Source organism: Engraulis encrasicolus, chromosome 1 (assembly GCF_034702125.1).
Source record: "Engraulis encrasicolus isolate BLACKSEA-1 chromosome 1, IST_EnEncr_1.0, whole genome shotgun sequence".
NCBI lineage: Eukaryota > Metazoa > Chordata > Actinopteri > Clupeiformes > Engraulidae > Engraulis > Engraulis encrasicolus.
In genome coordinates, this window is record NC_085857.1 from 43,856,375 (window position 1) to 43,875,117 (window position 18,743).

At 43.0% G+C, this 18,743-nt stretch overlaps 2 protein-coding genes across 2 annotated transcripts in view; one reads left to right on the plus strand and one right to left on the minus strand.

Annotated features, from left to right (window-relative positions):
• The first annotated feature begins 2,588 nt into the window (after positions 1-2,588).
• On the plus strand, positions 2,589-3,791 carry LOC134457403 (leukotriene B4 receptor 1-like). The gene has a single exon (XM_063209424.1). The coding sequence runs from the start codon at positions 2,874-2,876 to the stop codon at positions 3,789-3,791; it is 918 nt and encodes a 305-aa protein (XP_063065494.1). The 5' UTR covers positions 2,589-2,873.
• A 3,694-nt stretch (positions 3,792-7,485) lies between these two features.
• Positions 7,486-18,743, minus strand: part of LOC134452699 (integrin alpha-L-like) — a 48,506-nt gene continuing 37,248 nt past the window's right edge. The window contains exons 24-32 of the mRNA XM_063203214.1: positions 18,587-18,671; positions 17,080-17,190; positions 16,942-16,989; positions 16,343-16,459; positions 16,082-16,210; positions 15,516-15,626; positions 14,987-15,059; positions 14,468-14,586; positions 7,486-8,332 (exon numbers count right to left, since the gene is read on the minus strand). Of these exons, the coding sequence (XP_063059284.1) occupies positions 8,198-8,332; positions 14,468-14,586; positions 14,987-15,059; positions 15,516-15,626; positions 16,082-16,210; positions 16,343-16,459; positions 16,942-16,989; positions 17,080-17,190; positions 18,587-18,671 (928 nt within the window). The 3' untranslated portion in view covers positions 7,486-8,197. The remainder of the gene's footprint in view (positions 8,333-14,467; positions 14,587-14,986; positions 15,060-15,515; positions 15,627-16,081; positions 16,211-16,342; positions 16,460-16,941; positions 16,990-17,079; positions 17,191-18,586; positions 18,672-18,743) is intronic.

Consider the following 18,743-nt stretch of genomic DNA (forward strand, 5'->3'; position numbering starts at 1 on the left):
AACCCTCCATGCAATTTGTCAAAATGACGGAAATCCTTCTCATTAAAAAAAACTAAACTGTCAATGACGGACAATTGTTGGTTAACACGACCTGTGTGTGTGTGTGTGCGCGTGCGTGCGTGCGTGTGTGTGCGTGTGTGCGTCACAGGTTTTGTGGACCACTTCGACTGGCCGGACGAAAAGGACCTGTGCAGCAGTAGACAGTGTTTACAGCAGGGGTGGGGAACCTTTTTCATTCGAAGGGCCACATCAAATTCTTCTGAGGGCTGTAAAAGTCCTCCAAGGGCCGTCCTATGAACACAAACCAGGATTTCCCCCTTCATTTTTAGGCCTATATTGAAGGCAGCCACCTTTGAAACACACCCCACCTTCTCTAGGACCCCAGAATATAACTTAATTGTATTGAAATGTAATTCCTAAGATTCCTTTACAAAATATGTCATATTTCATGTTAAGCTGCATGACATTAAAATCCTATCGGGGGCCGTAAACGGTTCCCCACCCCTGGTTTACAGCCACTCCACAGAGGCAGAGTGGGCGGCCCTCTTTTTAACACTGGGCGTATTCTGAGCCAAGCCGCCCACTACAATAAATGCTTAGTGCACACATCTAGCGATAGTTTCTGATGTTGTTTCTTATCTTCTGCTTTAGCAATAAATTGATACAGCCTTAATATCTCAAGTGTGTCCCATTTGAATGGTCTGAATTGAATAATAGAAATGTTTGTACTTATTTATTGACTTGAACAAACTCTAAAAGAAAAAGAAGAAGGTACTCATGCATAGGCAATAGTGTAGTGTGTGTGTGTGTGTGTGTGTGTGTGTGTGTGTGTGTGTGTGTGTGTGTGTGTGTGTGTGTGTGTGTGTGTGTGTGTGTGTGTGTGTGTGTGTGTGTATTCGTGTATTCACACACCGATTCTGAAGGCTGTTATCCAGGGCACGAACGTCCAATGTTTAGTGAGAAGGTGTCCAAAGACACACTCTGCACACGTGTGACATGTGCTTGTGAGAAACAGCATGCTCTCACTGCTCTCCTCCCAGAAGAACAGAAAGTGCTGAGCATCTGAAAACAGTTCACACACATTTGTCAGTTGCTCTCCTATAGCATGTACACACACACACACACACACACACACACACACACACACACACACACACACACACACACACACACACACACACACACACACACACACACACACACACACACTCACACACACACAATATGATGTATGCAATAGTTGTCCTTCTTTCTTTCATTCATTCTTTCTTTCTTTCTTTCCCCTTTCTTGACTGTGTATCACACAGAGGGGTATTCCTGCCAATTCAACACGCAGTTACAGTAGTAAGCAATCTGGTTGAAAACATTATCTACTGTAGACTCAAACTGTGAGTGCAAAAGGTTTAAGTTCACCAAATTAAAAGTCACAAATACAAGCACCAGAGGAGGTTTGAAAAAAGCATGTTTCCAGAAATGGCGAAATAACACTTTAAAATGAGTTAAGCACAGTTTATATTTCTCTGTTACACACTCATCAGTTGCATGGGGTGCTTAGAAAGGCAGTCCAGAGTGCATTACCAAAACATGCCTCTAGATGGACTCACTGCTATAAGATGACTCCCACCGTCAGCCCTACTGTGTGCCCTCTCCTCAGCAATAAGACATCACATTAAATGAATGTTTCATGGACAAATGACAACTAATCAATTATTGCAAAGAAAGAATTTGTATTTTTAATTGATATTTAGAATAATATGAATATTTAAGAATAACACCCATCAAGAACAAAGAGGCACCAATTTCCCAGAAGGACACTTGGAAACTCAAAGAAGACAGTAGGATACTCACTCAAATAGTGCTAATTAAGGAATGGCAGTTTTTTTTCAGCTGTTAGTAATAATAATAACAACAACAACAACAACAACAACAACAACAACAACAATAATAATAATAATAATAATAATAATAATAATAATAATAATAATAGATAGCTTACAATCATTTGCATGTCTGAAAGGACTAGCTGTCATGGTTTCCCTTATGATTACGAAGTAAAAAAAAAGAAAAAAAAAAAAGGAAGAAATACTATATCATGCCGTGCTGAACACTGTTGAAATGTGTTGCCATGAGTTCCCTGCCAACCAAACACTATGTCGGTTTGGTGATGATAACCACTTTGCTAGATGACGTGTAGTAGGCCTACTGTATAAAATAAAAAGGTTGCCAAGACCAGTGATACATGTACTCTCACAAAGTCGATTTATTGTAACACATTTTCAGGATCTATGTGGCTCTACACTAGCACTTTCAAAATGGGAATCAAGTCTAGTCTAGTCTAGTATTTAATTTGATGTAGTTTCATGTACAAAGCAACTACATATATTACATGTTTTACTGAGGACTAATCGATATGCAAAAGTAAAAAAAAAAAACCACAATATGTAATGTAAGAGATAGACTATGGTAGGCCTACATAATTGTGTCGCTGCATGCATGCATGCTATATTGCTTAATAAGTGGTCACTAAACCCCACGAAGGAAGTCATGCATGCAAACAAGCAGGAAGTTGGTTTTGAGTGGTGTGTTGACTCATTTCTAGTCTCAACCAGTGTTGCCAGATTAGGCGGTTACCCGCCGAATTGGGCTACTTGGGATGGCCGTCTGTGGGGGAAAACGGAAAAAAATGGCCATTTGGTGATTTTTTTTTCCTGCAGTTTTGTGCCCATAGAAAGAAGTGCAATTTGTTGAAATTTAGGTGGAATTTAGCACATTTTGGCAGTTTTTGAGAACCTTTTGGGCGGGATTTGATCTGGCAACACTGGTCTGGACTGGTCTCATTTCTTGCCCCACTCATTTCTAACATTGCCACTGTGATGGAGCTTTTCAACGTCTCCGACACAACAAGCAACTCTTCTATGGCTCACCACGTCGGCAGTGGCATGATGGCCTTGTGTTTCTGCCTCGGCGTCCCTGGAAACATAGTGGTCATGGTCGTGATACTGCGAAGCTTCAAGGAGGACAACTTCGCCCTTCGCCTGATGCTCAACCTGGCGCTGTCGGATGTCTTGTGCCTCAGCACCGTCCCCGTGTGGATCTACGAGATCTTGCATGGATGGGCGTTTTCCAGGGACTTGTGCATGGCCGTCAATTACATCGTCTTCTCCTGCCTGTTTGCCAGTGTGCTGACCGTCTCTCTGATGAGCCTCCACAGGTACCTGCTGGTGCTGCACAGGAGACACTGGGAGAGGCTGGGCAGGAGGGGAGAGCGGGCTCTTATGCTGGGCCTTTGGCTGTACGCTCTTGTCTTGGCCGCTCCAGATGTGGCCTTGTTTGACATAGTGAAGTATAACTCCAGGCAGGTCTGTGTGCAGGTCACTGAGTCTCATGGTGAGAAGGTGATTGTGTTGACGTGTGAGACCTTGCTAGGATTCGCGGTTCCCTTTGGCGTCATTGTGGTGTCCTATTACCACCTGCACAACCAGGTCATCCAGAGCGTCTACTTCAGAAGCCCCAAACTGACGAGGACGGTCACTTTGATCGTTGTGACGTTCGTCGTGTCGTGGGCACCACTTCAAGTCATGAACATTCTGGAGATCTCATCTCCCCAGACCTACACTGGTGGCAAACAGAGATATGTCTACATGACACAGAGGGTGGTTGGCATCAGCCTTGTTTTCCTCAACTCCTGTCTGAACCCATTCTTGTATGCCATGGGGTTCCAAGGCCTGTGTGGAGGACAATGTAGAATACAGAGCAAGGAGGGGACCTTGTCGGGTGAGGCTGATGATTAATAGTATATGTTACCCCATCTCCATCAAAGTGCCTGCAGGTACATTTGCATTTTTATGCGATAACAGGGCTGGACTGGTCATCTGGCATAGCGGGCTTTTCCTGGTGGGCCCGATTCCTTGTGGGCCCCTATTTTCAGAAATGTAAAAAAAAAAAGTTGTTTTTTTTTTCAGTCAGTTCTGCACCGCTAATTATGAGGGGCTCCTTCACGCCAAAAGTGCCTGAGCCCTATTAAGCCAAAAGTGCCTGTGCCCTATTTCTCCCCCAGTCCACAGCCCTGTGTGATAATGTGTGATACTATGTTTACATACAGTATAAATCATGTATTTCTTAAATGTATAATAATTGTTTACACATATACTTAAAAATATAGGTATACATTAATATTAAATTCATATTTATATTAAACATTCAATCCAGGGTTACACATCAGCCTCCTGTACTTATGCACGAGATTTTGTATCCATAAACCAGTAATAATAAAACATATTTGAAAATGATTGCATTTTGACTTTATTCACAGTTTACCAACAAGTTGGGGTTCGTACAATCTCTAGCCCATTAAGCAAGGTAGCCTCTTACTGCAGCAGGGGTCGCCGGCGACACTATTCACTTGCTGAAAATGCTGAACTACAACATAACAACATTGCTATGACTTACAGAGAGCCATAGTGCTGCGGCAAGCAAAGTTGGTAACACACTTCACAATAATGGTGCATGAACTATAATGGTACAATGCCATAAGTAATGTAGGCCTATGTTTCACAAAAATCTACAAAAAGCCCATAGCATGCCATCTAAGATGGTTATCACAAAACCTACATAGGGTAGTAGCTGACAGGAAACACATTTCAACAGAGTTCAGCACAGCATGACCGCTTTTTTTTTGACATTGCTTTTAAAAGCCACAGGCCATTTTGGTCAGACAGCCAGACATTTAAGACCTGACCTGCAAGTAATGCATGGTTGCAAAGTTGTCTGTCAGCAGTGTTGCCAGATGTGTCTGATGAAATCCCTCCTAAAAGGTTCTCAAAAATCGCCAAAATGCCCTAAATTTCGCCCAATTTCAAAACATTGTATTGATTTCTATGGGCCTAAAACTGCAGAGAAAGAACACCAAAATGGCCCATTTTCCCCTTATTTATCCACAGACGGCCATCGCAAGCAGTCCAATTGCGCGGGTAATCGCCCAATCTGGCAACGCTGTCTGTCAGAGGTCTTAGGCATTCTTCAAGTAGTGTGAGAAGGTGCTCCTTGGTTAACTACAAAGCGGATTCCAAAAAAGTTGGGACACTTTGTATTTTGTGAATAAAATCAAAATGCTGGCATTTTCAAAACATATAATATGTTAATAAGGTAGAACATTATGTACAGACAACATATCAGTTGTTAAAGTCGAGCATAATTATTGTTTTGAGGTAATTATGTGATCATTTAAAATTTCACCCTTGCAACAAATCCCAAAAAAGTTGGGACAGGGCCATTAAAATGCTTTTTATATTGGATAAGACTAAACACAACACAAGGGATGAGACTGAACAGTTAAATACTTTGACTGACGGCGTAATTTTATCCAAAAATGTGATATTTTGATATGCGAGACATGTTTTCAGCAGCTCAACTGATATGTGTGTTCTTCAACTTGTTCACCTTTTTGTTATGCTTAATATGTGGCATATCCTGACTGCAAGAAAACAATTTTGTGACCTGTTTACTCTTATGATGGAACCACACTGTTGGGACATAGTAGAGATTGAAATTTGCCACCATTATGGGGCAATATCTAAAGGCGGTGCTTCAAAATATAATGCCTTGGTAGCTATGTTTGCTGTATGTATCATTCAACAATCATTTTAATGCTCTACGTGAGTAAGAAGACCCTAACCAAGTCACCTCTGCACCCCCTTACCATCATATTTGCTGTCTTTCAGACTGACCACTAAATCAAGCTGAAGTATTCATTTTCTATATAACCTAGAGGGTGCATGACTCCATAATTTTCAAAAAGGATTAAATATTTTCCATTCTGTAATCAGAGGACAGTTTCACATGTCTACTAGGTCCATAGAATGAGCTTTTCCGCACACAACACTGATTAATGTCTGCATCATGTGCATTAATCAAGTGTTGTGTTTATGGTCATTTTTTCGAGAGCTGTCATTGTTGGAGAGTCATAGTTTGCTTATTTACCACGAGTATGTCATGATCTCATAACTCATGCAATGATTACTCAGTACTCTATATTACGGAAATAGGCCTTATATGCCTGCAATTTTGATAATTCAATCTTTCTGTGTAATAGATAAGTAATTAGTCCCTCAAAATATTCGCTGCTGAGTGCCACAGCCTCTATGTGATGGTATTTTATTTGTGCATTCATGTTGGCAGTCAATATAGTTCCTTTTAAAATATTCTTCCTTGTGTAATTTTTAGAATTATCCAACTATTACAACATGTTTTGGCCCTGTCCCAACTTTTTTGAGATTTGTAGAGTAGAGTAGAGTAGAGAAACTTTATTGATCCCCAGGGGGAAATTCAGGTGTCAAGTAGCTACATAAAAACAAACACAGACACACAGACACACACACATATGAAGAGGTTCCAGATCTGGGCCAGCTCTGGCATCTCAGGCAGTCCAATCCCCAATAATGATGTCCTTCTTAGTGTCCTTCTGTATACTGTTAAACAGTTGAATGGCCCAAGGGACAAAGGACCTCCTTAGCCTGTCTGTCCTGCAGGTGAAAGCACGGAGTCTGCGACTGAACAGACTCAGTTGGTTAGTGAAGGTGGCGTTAAGGGGGTGATGCTGATTGTCCATAATAGAGTCCAGTCTGCTCAGTGTTCTGCTCTCAGCTGTTGAGGTGAGTGACTGCAGCTCCATGCCCACCACTGACCCCGCCTTCCTCACCAGTCTGTCAAGGCGTGCAGCATCTCTCTTCCTAATGCTTCCACCCCAGCAAGTCACAGCGTAGAAGAGCACACTGGCCATGACAGACTGGTAGAACATAAGCAGAAGTTGGCTGCAGACATTGAAGGACCTCAGCCTTCTTAGGAAATAGAGCCTGCTTTGGCCTTTCCTGTAAAGTGCTTCAGAATTTGTGGACCAGTCCAGCTTATTGTCAAGGTGCACTCCTAAGTACTTGTAAGTACAGACAGTCTCCACATTCTCTCCCCCAATAGAAACAGGCACCAAGGGCGGGGTGGAGCGCCTGAAATCGATCACCATTTCCTTGGTTTTGGTGGTGTTCAGGTGCAGCTGATTGTTTTGGCACCATCCTACAAAGTCATCCACCAATCCCCTGTACTCCTCTTCCTTGTTGCATGGGTCAAATTTTAAATGATCACATAATTACCTCAAAACAATAATTCTGCTCAACTTTAACAACTGATATGTTGTCTGTACATAATGCTATACCTTATGAACATATTAGATGTTTTCAAAATGCCAGCATTTTGATTTTATTCACAAAATACAAAGTGTCCCAACTTTTGTGGAATCCGCTTGTAGTTTGTTTGAAACAAAGTATGAAGAACATCCAAGGCACTCTTTGCCTTGTTGTGAGTGTATTTTTTTTTTTAAAAGAAAGAACCGGTTGCTCTTTCTGGGCTTTCAGTCCACTTTTTTTCATGCCCACAGGTGTAACTTGCTAGAACACTGACAGTAGTTGAAAGAAGTAGCTTTTTCATACAAACAGAGAAGTGCACTTGAACAAGTATTTATTTGGGGTTTTGATTTCTGCTGGAAGAAAGATTACAAGATTACAAGGCACTGGTTGCAGCCAGATGTGCCCACTGTGGCAGAATGGACAGACATTGTGAATGACATACTCGATGGAGAGAATTACCTCTTTTCATAGAATGCAGGGGTGGAGGTTTGGGAATCTATGGGCAGGATGGGAGGTCTTTGATAACGTCAACACACTGTTTGATTGGTATCTAATGAGCACTAACTCATGACTCCCTGCTTGCGTTCCGCTCGTATCCGCCCTGTGCCGAATGTTCTTCTTTAAGCGTTCTCATTTCTCACACGGGCTTTGTCATGTGACCAACCACAACTTCCAGGAGTGATCAGTGAACAAAACACATTCCTAACTGTGTTTTTCATATCACCGAAGGGGCTGATCTTGAACTTGAACTTGAAAGATGCAGTATTCAGATTTAGCATATACACATAGAAAAACAATTCACATTTCGTAGCCCATTTGCATGCCGTACCATCTGAGGCACGCTGTAATAGTCACTGCTTTATCATAGTACTACTCTACTATGACATAACACAGGGGCTTTAGTGATGCACTACGACTCAGTAATTGCCACTCTGGTAGCAACAAATTTATAATGCCATGTTTTAACGGGTTAAAGTCTGTCATCATGTGGAGGTTGTTGGTGGGATTGCTGCTAGCTGGTTTTAGTAGTTCCTGAAAAGCCGTTTCTTCTCACTCCAGTCCGTAGGGGGCGCCCTCGTCTTGGAGTGAAGACTCTGCTTTGCCTCTGCAGCCGTCATGCTCAGGTTCAGCGGTGGACGTTCGGCGTCATCTACCGCCTGTAAATGTGACGCGTTGAAAAGATAAGAAAGTGGTGCACAGTGCACACACATCTACATATATATAAGAAATTGTTCTGTGTGTGTGTGTGTGTGTGTGTGCTTGCACTTGCACTTGCCCTTGCAGTGGTCTGTCTGTTTGAATTTATAGTCCCCTCCCAATGTCTTAACAAAAAAGCGAATGTCCCATGTATTTCTTGTTTACTGAAGACTTTTGGGTTTAAACTCAAGAGTTATGTATATATATACTAGGATTGAACTTACTAATATAGAATTAGATGAAGAAATGAATGACAACCGTAGCTACTTCCAACGCGTGTTCTTTATCTTCATACTCAACATAAGACATCACTTCAACGTCATCACACATTTATATACCCATGTACAGATGTACATTACAGTATGTCAGGTACGCCTCCTAGTGGCGTGGGGTAAGTATGCAATAATGTAAATGAATGTAAAGTCAGAACACAACATATTTCCCCTCTCTTAAGAAACATACCTGTAAAGCAAGAACAGAAGTTGTAGTACGTCGGAACACAACATATTTCCCCTCTCTTAAGAAGCATACCCATCTTCGAGAAAATTATCATAAGTAATTAATAACCATGTCAACTGATTCATAAGCAATCCAACATCATATCAGGTAAGTATTCAACCAGCAAATGCAAGATAACGTTTTTAACCAAGCAACCTTAGCAGTATTAGTTTTAAGTAGTCACAGAATCACATCAGTTAATCAAGTAACAACAAAGTATTTTTTTTTCACACAAGTAATACTTTTCCAGTTAAATCTCAATCTTTTTTTTTCAAAAGGTAAACAGTCCATTCATCTTTTTTTCTTTTCTTTCTTTCAATGTAATCAGTCCATTTTTTTTTTCTCAACTGTGAAACAGTCCATTTTTTTTTCAACTGTGAAACAGTCCATTAAAGCAACATTCAGAAACAGTCCATTAAAGCAACATTCAGAAACAGTCCATTAAAGCAACAATCAGTCCATTGTTTACACTTTTTTTTCAGTTTAACCCTATTCAGACTGGGCTTTTTTGGCATTCCTGGGCCTGGGGGGGGGGGGCTCTTTTGACCCCCCCCTCATAACTCATGAACGGAATACGGTATGACCACCAAACTTTGGGGAGATGATCTACATATGGACATCTATGAATGACATAATTTTTGTGTCATTATCTGGTATTATGACGTCATTATGACATCATCTGATTATAATGCCCAAAATCTCGCCATAATGTATTTTCCATCAAATTTAGGTAATGCACTTAAATTTTAATGATTCTATGCTTCAGACCACTTTAATACTCACAAAGCTGTCTGATGCTAATGGAAATAACAAAAAAATATTTAAAAGGAACAATAATGAGACTTAGATCAATGATTTTCAGTCAGACATACCTGTCAGAAAGCAGTTGCCATGGCAACAGCAAAAATGATAAACATAACCTTTTGGTACTAAACTGTAGCCAACTAAATTTTAGGAAAAGTCACCAAGTTTCGTAGTCATAGCTTAAGTCGTTAAGGAATTATACGACATCAAAGTTGGTGCGGGCACTTTTAGCCCCCCCCCAGTCTGGATAGGGTTAATGTTCATACACCTGAAGCCAAGCAGGCTCCTTTCTCGCTCTTACCGGTCTGTCCATGACTGGTCTCTCCACGACCCCACCACCAGCCGGTTGTTGGGGTGTCTCAGCTTTCGGGGCAGGCTCGGACACAGGTGCAGGGGAAGTCTCTGATTCTGTGTCAGTCTCCCTGTCTGAGTCCTCCTCCGGAACCAGGGAAAGGTGAGCTGCGTTCCAAGTGCGCCCGTCCTCGAGCACAAAAGCACTCGAACCAGCTTTACGCATGACGCGTGTAGGAGTGTGAAACTTTGACAGTCCTTTTTTCACATGAAAAGGTTTCCTCACCCGCACTAGACTCCCCTCCTTGATCCTCGGCACTCGTGCACCCCTTTTCTTGTCTGTGTAGGCTTTGGATGCGGCTTGTTTCGCGGCCACCCGGCTGCGAAGTTGGTCCTCCGGCAGTGTCTGACTTTTGCGCGCAGGGCCAATGTTGACTTTGGTGCGCATCGGTCGGTTGAACATGAGTTCGTAGGGTGACACGCCTGTAGTGCCATGAGGAGTCGCACGGTAAGCGAGCAGGAATTCTTGTATGAACGGCTTCCAGGGCCTTCTCAGCTGTTCGGCAGTCAGCAGTGTTTCTTTCAGAACGCGGTTCCAGCGCTCCACGGCGCCGTTCGCTTGAGGGTAGTAAAGGGATACTTTGCGGTGTTTGATGTCCCTCACGGCAAGGTACTCGGCAAACTCGTTGGATGTAAACTGCGTTCCGTTATCGCTCACCAATTCGGTAGGGTTTCCGAATCGGCCAAAGACTGCGGATAGAAAGTTGGTGATTGCCGCACTGGTGATTGTAGAGGTGAAAGCGACCTCCGGCCATTTTGTGAAGTAATCCACCAGAGTGACTGCGTAGCGGCAGTCCCAGGTCGCAGACTCGAACGGCCCAACGATATCGATGCCCAGTTTCTGCCATGGGGCATCAGGCAGCGCCACCGGCTGAAGAGGAGCAACATGCGTTTTGGCGCTTTTGTCATTCAGCCGACAAGCTTCGCAGTTGCGCGTGCTGTCCTGCACACGCGCATCCATCCCGGGCCACCAGTACAAGTCCCGCAACATCTGCTTTGTGCGCACGATGCCCTGGTGTGTCTCGTGTGCTAGGCCCAGCAGCTGTTCTCTCAACGCCACTGGCACAATGCGGCGGTGAGGGCCCCGGTAAATGATCATGTCCTGTACAGAAAGTTCATCTCTCTCTGAGAAGTATGGGATCAGTTCGTTTGGCAGAGATTTTTGGTTCTTCGGCCAGCCCCGGTGTATCTGTTCTCGGAGAGCTGTCAATTCGGGGCAAGCCTCGCATGCCTCGGTGAACTGGTCTATTGAGAGCGCTTTCAGCTCTGTGTCCAACAGAGCAACGAGCTCTGGCTCTGTCACTGACTCAGTGTTCTCCTCAGCTGGCAGAGGAAGTCGGGAAAAGCAGTCTGCCGGCTGATTTTGTGAGCCAGGGCGGTATTCCATGTCGTACGTGAAGCACAGCAGTCTCGCAGACCAACGGGCAATGCGCATTCCTGCACGGCCCAGGCCCTTGGTTGCAAGCAGGGTAGTCAGCGCCTGGTGGTCTGTGCGGAGCGTGAATCTCGTGCCCCACAGGAAAGATCTCCACTTTTCCACTGACCACACGCAGGCCAGTGCCTCTTTTTCCACGATGGAGTACTTGCGCTCAGCAGAGGAAAGGGTACGTGACGCACATGCCACGGTGCGTTCGGTCCCGTCCGGGTGAAGTTGGGTCAGCACCGCTCCCAAGCCGTAGTCCGATGCGTCCGGGGACACATACGTTGGCAAGCTCGGGTCGAACACGGCGAGTGCTGAACTGTTGACTATGCGGCCCTTGACCGCCTGGAAACTTTCCTGTGCTGCCTCAGTCCAACGAAAAGTGTCCTCGCGCAAGCAAGCGCGCATGGGCTCCACAACCGAGGCGTAGTTGTAGACGAACTTTTGGTACCACGCTGTGAGCCCCAGGAATGAGCGTAGTGTAGTTGCATCCGTTGGTGCCGGAGCCTCCGTGATGGCTCTGACATGCTCGGACAGTGGCTGCAGGCCCTGGGCGGAGATGGTGTGCCCAAGGAACCGCAGGCTGGATTTGTTGAATTGGCATTTTTCGTCGTTGAGCTGTAGGCCAGCCTCTCTGATCGCAGCGAGCACCTTTTGGAGGTTACGGTCGTGTTCCTCCTTGCTTTTGCCGTAGACGATGACGTCGTCTAGGAAGTACTGCACCCCCTCGAGCCCTTTCAGCAGTATTGACATCATTTTGCAGAATGCGCTCGGGGCTGAGCAGAGTCCGTAAGGCACTCGTTTGAATCTGAACAGTCCCTCGTGAGTTATGAATGCAGTAAGGTCTCGGCTCTCCTCAGCCAAGAGGACTTGATGGTAGGCGTTTGCCAAATCAATGGTGGAAAACACTGTTGCCCCACTCATGTTTGAGAATATATCGTCCATGTGAGGCAAAGGGAAACTGTCCATCACAATTGACTTGTTCGGCTCACGCAGATCCACACACAGTCTCACCGCACCGTTCTTTCGTAGCGTGACTACGATGGGGGAGACCCATGGGGAAGCGTCGATCCTCTCGATCACGTCCATCTGCAGCAGTCGCTCGAGTTCCGCGGAGACCGCCTGTCTCACGGAAAGTGGAAGTCTCCTCAGCTTTTGCTGCTTTGGTCGGACGGCTTCGTTGCCCTCCTTCACCTTCACTTGGTGTACAAAGTTATTGGCTAAGCCCAGTGTCATGCTCGTGCCTTGTGTGACCTCAGTCACCGGAGCAGCAGCAGGTGATTGCACGGCATTGTCCACGATTGACAGTTTAAGTGCCCTGAACAAGTCCATCCCTAAGACAGCGGTACCTGTCTGTTTCGCCACGTATAGCTTAGCTGGCGCTGTAGTCGAATCATGCTGCACTGTAGCTGATAAGCAGCCTAGCACTGGGATGTCTGACTTGGTGTATGAGACTAATTTAACGGCAGGCTCAGTCAGCGGCACGTCGCTAAAATGCTGCCTGTAGAAGGATTCGGTAATAATGGACACAGCAGCGCCCGTATCCACCACTAATTCAACTGGATGGCTGTGTGACTTTGCATTTACAGTCACTGCACATGTAATTTTCTCAGCAGCATGAGGTGAATCAATCCCCAGTACAGTCACTACACTAACTTTCTTTGCAGGTTTATCAGAGGACTTACACACTTTCGCGAAATGTCCAATTTTGTTGCATTTACGGCAGGTGATTTTCAGTGCAGGGCAATCCGGAGCATTTGCGATGTGTGCTGACGATCCACATCTGAAACAGCATCGTCGATCCTGGCTCGGTGTAGCTTTAGCAGCGCTGGCGTGGTTACCCCCTTTGTTCTTGAAATGGCGGGGTTTCGCCGCCACCGCATGCACAGGTGCACGAGGTTCTGCACCCAGCGTTCGTGCATAACCGATTGCAGATTCCACTTGATTTGCAATTTTCAGGGTTTTCTCCAAATTCAACGTTGCATCGCTTTGCACTAAAAGTCTTTCCCTAACTTTGGAACAGCTTGCATGCTCAATGATCTGGTCACGAATCATTTCATCCATGTTACCTCCAAAACCGCATGTAGTCGCAAGCTCGCGCAGGGCTGCAACGTATTCCGCCATGGACTCGTGTGGCTTCTGGCTTCGCTGTCTGAACTTGTGACGCTCCACCACGATGTTCGTTGCAGGGTTGAAGTGTGTACCCAGCGCTGTCATCGCCGATTCGTAGGTTGTACCGGCATCTGCAAGTGTGTAAAACACACGCTGTCCTTCCGTCCCCAGGCAATGTAGCAGGAGTGCTCGTAGCCTCGTATCTGGCCACTGGTCCCCCTCCGCGTGAATAGCTAGCAGGTAGTTCTGGAACATTTTCGCCCACATCTCGAACGGAATTGTAGGTTGTCCAGCGCAGGGCAAAAATAACGCAGGTAATGGCACTGTACTCGCCATCCTCGTCGCCAATTTGTTCTATACTAGGATTGAACTTACTAATATAGAATTAGATGAAGAAATGAATGACTGAGTATGAATGAATGAATGAATGAGTATGAGAGAAGGGTTCAGAACCCAGAAGGGTTCAGAACCCACCCATTTGTCAGGTGATCAAAAGTACTGGAACATGTGCTCTTCTGTGGACAACAGAAACAAGAACATTTGGCTTGCTGTATGATACTTTATGAGTTGGTGTTTACGTCTGCCTGTGGTCTGTCTCTGTGTGTGTGTGTCTGTGTGTGTGTGTGTGTGTGTGTGTGTGTGTGTGTGTGTGTGTGTGTGTGTGTGTGTCTCTCTCTCTCTATGTGTGTCTCTCTCTCTCTATGTGTGTCTCTCTCTGTATATGTGTCTCTCTCTCTGTGTCTCTCTCTCTCTCTCTGTGTCTCTGTGTGTGTGTGTGTGTGTGTGTGTGTGTGTGTGTGTGTGTGTGTGTGTGTGTGTGTGTGTGTGTGTGTGTGTGTGTGTTTTCACAGAGCGTGTCGTGTGGAGAGGAACTGGCCGTGGTTGCCATCGTCACAGTGCCATTCATCACCTGGGACGGGGAGAAGAAGGGGGAGGGGGCACCCAATGGCGCGTCCTCCATATGCTGTGCGTCTTCCTCCAGAAGGTCCCGGTAGTTTTTGTTCATCAACGCACCATCCACACAGTCTTCTGTTTGCGTATAAGTCAAGTACATAGTATACGTATTCTGTTTGTGTATAAGTCAAGTACATAGTACAAGTATAAGTAGAAGATACAATCAGATTGGGGCCTACAGTAGCAGCAATGTTGTGAAGACACCTATAGTTTTTTACTGCCCCATAGAGGAAAAATGCTGCAATTGCAGTACGGAATACAATGTCACTGTGCCCAATGAAATATATCACATGTATGATGATGTATGATGCTTTTAAAGTATGCACATTCTAAAAAAAGACAAGGGTTTTAGTTAGAAGACAAAAATCTTTTGTGAAAATCCATTTCCAGTCTAAATCCAATATGACACTATGTACAGTGTAATTGTGGTCTTTTTGTAGTGTTTGTATTGTTGTAGATAAAACTGTGTTCTGACCCGCTAGATGTTTGTTGGTGGGAGTGTTGTTGAGCTGTTGCAGCAGTTTGAGCGATTTGTGCATGTCATTGACCTGCCAGAGGAAGGGGGAAAGTCAAATGTCAGATATTCCATAGTAGTATAACACTGGTTCCCAAAGACTGGCTCGAGACCCTCAGATGGGTGGGTTACTGGTTTATTTTTAATTCATTTTATTTTTTTATTTCATTTTATTTATTTTTGGGGGGCGGGGTGTTAAATACTGTTGGGTAAATTAGTTACTGTTATTTTATTGTTCAGAACTGTTCAACTGTTATATTTCCAGAGATAGACATTTTCAGCTCCAAAATTTACTGTACTTTGGTCATACTAGTAAATGATAGTTTATTGCAACACCTTCTCTGGCCACCATCTTACACAGTGCACCTTTAAGATTCCCTGTTTGACCATGTATTTCACCACAAAATATCTGAAAACAGGTCTTCAGTGTAACATATCAAAGTTTTCCTGTATAGCAGACAAAAGTATGCGCTCAAACCTATTTTTTTACCTTATATAGCGCAAGAAGTATAGCAATCAGCAGTAACAGACCTCCGAAACATGCGATACCTATGGGCATTGGGAGGTGGATTGGAACTATGTATTCAGCGGCGGTTTTGCCCTGTTCAACAAGAAACAAAATTGTTAGGTCATGTGAATTGCCATGCATCCACCCAAAAAACTAATTCATTTACATATCCCAACAGATGTTTTTATAGACCATCTACCGATAATGGCTTTGGCTAAAATAGAAATAACAATGTTTAAAAGAATAACAAAGTTAAACAGAATTTCAAACTTTTAGGTCTAGTCCCTACAAATTTGGGATTTTCAAATGAATGATTGTATAGACTAATAGACTACTGATGATGATGTTGACCTTGAATACTGATAAAGAACAACAACAACAACAAAAACTGAACTTTAGGAAACAGTACAATCTTGCCCCGATATTATTGTGTAACCTATATTTTTGCTAAATGATAATGAAGATGATAATGACGATGATAATAATAATAATAATAATAATAATAATAATAATAATAATAAAGCAAAAGTAATAAAAAGGTGAGTCACCTGCTGCCAAGGGAAGTTGTCAAGTTTCTTTTGGTCATATCCAAATTGTATGTAACGTGTTGTGTTGTAACCGATCTCTGCAAAAGTTGTGAAGGTCCTCTGCAATCTTTGTTCTGAGAAAGTATACTCCTGAAAATCAGCCAGTAAGAGACCATTGATGCTGGTTCAAAGCTCTTGTTTGTTTGCGCTTTCATCTTGTTCTTGTTAATCTCTTCATCTCACAAACAATGAAAAGCGTTAAAAAGACAACAACATACTGACATTGAGACTCAGGCTGATTGATGCTTTCACAGACAGAGTGAACAGAACCGATTCTGTGCTGTTCAACGTGGGAATGGAACATCTAATCCTGAGGCAGCCTTGACTCCTGGAACAGCTCTGTCAAGCAAATAAAGCAACTTAACTTTAATAAATTACAGACTCACTCCAAGTGGTCAATTTCTGACTACCTTTGACCAGACTGCGATTTTTAACATCTTGGGTATTCCTTCCACGCCACATGTTGACTATGTGTCCTGAACCAAAACCTATTCCTAAACCTAACCTCAATGACATTATGCTGCCACAAGGGGGGCGTCTTTGAGGACAAAGTCACATTTTGACTCCAAAGGCATACGTCAGACGTCACAAATATCAGTTTGGTCAAAGGTAGTCAGATATTGACTACTTGGGGTGAGACTGTGCTGCAACAAACAGCACCAACACAATGAAGCTAAAAGTAATTGATGCTCAATTAGACCATTATTTGCTACATGTTTTTAGGGTCCATTGACTCTGCGTGACAACAAAGCTGTCCTCCTGGTAAACCGTAATGAAAATGAAATTAAACTGAAATGTAGTGCTGTTGCAAATTGATTTACCTGGGTCACTATACTGTGTGGGTCGGTGCAGTGCATGCTGCCTTTGGCCTTGAAAGATAGAGACCCATTATCAAGGGAAACAGTAGTAAAACAGAATAGAACATAATAGAATAAAAAACGAGAGAAAATCTTTCTTACCACTTCGTTGTTGGTAATTCTGGGATGAGTGATTCGGAAGTCTTCTTCGGGTTTCGTTGGGAAGATGAAGCTCACCGTAACAGGTAGAGGTACCCTTCCTGTGTTAGCAACCTGTGACGTTAAAAAAATACAACAACTCTATTCTGTTTATTTGCCAGACACTTGTCCAAAACCACACATCTCTAAATCATATAACAAATACTACATGATTGCCATTTGGATTACAAGCTGAAGGCTAATTTATACCGCCACTGGTTCTTGAAAATGTTCAAAAACATTCATGAAAGTACTCATTTTGTTGAAAATCAATTACATTTTCATCATGAAGAAAATGCAGGTAATGATCTAGGGTTTGTTACCATCACATGTACTTCTGTTTTAAAGTTGTATTTGTCATTTCATTACTCTTTCCCACCCCCCATGAAACCTGCCATCCTAAGCACGAACATACTGTACACATAATCACTTCAGTTGACTACAAAATAAAAACTCACCGATGGAATTGAATAATATCGCCATTACACGAGAGAACACTTTGAAATAGTTCTACAGAATTGCAAGCAGTGAGTTTACAACAATATTTACTATTATTTTCTTATTGCTCAAAATGTGTCCCACATATTTGGCACCACTATCAGATGTTTTTTAATTAATTTAATTAATTAATTAAATTAATGAATCAAGTGTTTTAAAATAAATATTGTCTAAACCTTACATCTACTGGATACATTACGTACCATAACTGAAGCTCCTATAAGTTGACTATTTTCTCTTCAATTTGTTAATTGGTTTTGACACTGCTACTGTCACAACCATGTGGACATGTCAACACTGTTTCTGTATTGTTTTGTATTTAGAAAATGTTGTATAATATCACAACATTTATATATAATTTGAAGAAGAGGTATGATACCTAAAAATAAAGGGGAAACAGAAGGGCCAATGTGAACAAACATGATATGCATAACATAACATGCATAATTTAAAAGAGTAGATTTGTGCCACCCTCTGTCAGATGTCACCACTGTCAGGTTTTGTGAAACGCTCCTCAGTGGAGGCAAACATATAATTTTGGAAGATAATGAATACTAATATGTCTTATTATGCTTCATTAACCAGCACAATTCAGTCACATGTGGAACAAGCTATCCTATCATCACTGTCAGATTTGTGCCACAACCGTCAGACAGAGTTTTACATGTTTGATGTGTTTTAAATGAAAATGCTTATAATCGTCTTCAATGCTGTTGAATTATGAAGATAATTCTGCATTTGAATAAAAAAAAACACATTTTATTTTTACTTTTAATTGTCTCTAACGGTGTTGACAAAAACAAAGTAAGAGCCGTGAAAAGACGAGAACTTGTGCCTGGGGCAATTGTCATACTGTGTCTCACTACTACACTACACTACACAACTACTACTGTTAGGAAATCATTCTGAAAAATAGTAGCACTTTGATGCATGATGGCATTCTGTTAATAACAATTAATGGAAGGCGCATTACCCAATACATATGGTTCAATGTCTTGGGTCCTTTGTCCTCAATTGAGAAAGGCACAAATGTGGTAGAGGTTCCAGGTGCGTCCCAGCTGGCCAAACAATCACAAACGCATGCATGCTAAGAGGATATAAAGATTATATGATACATACGATCATGGGCA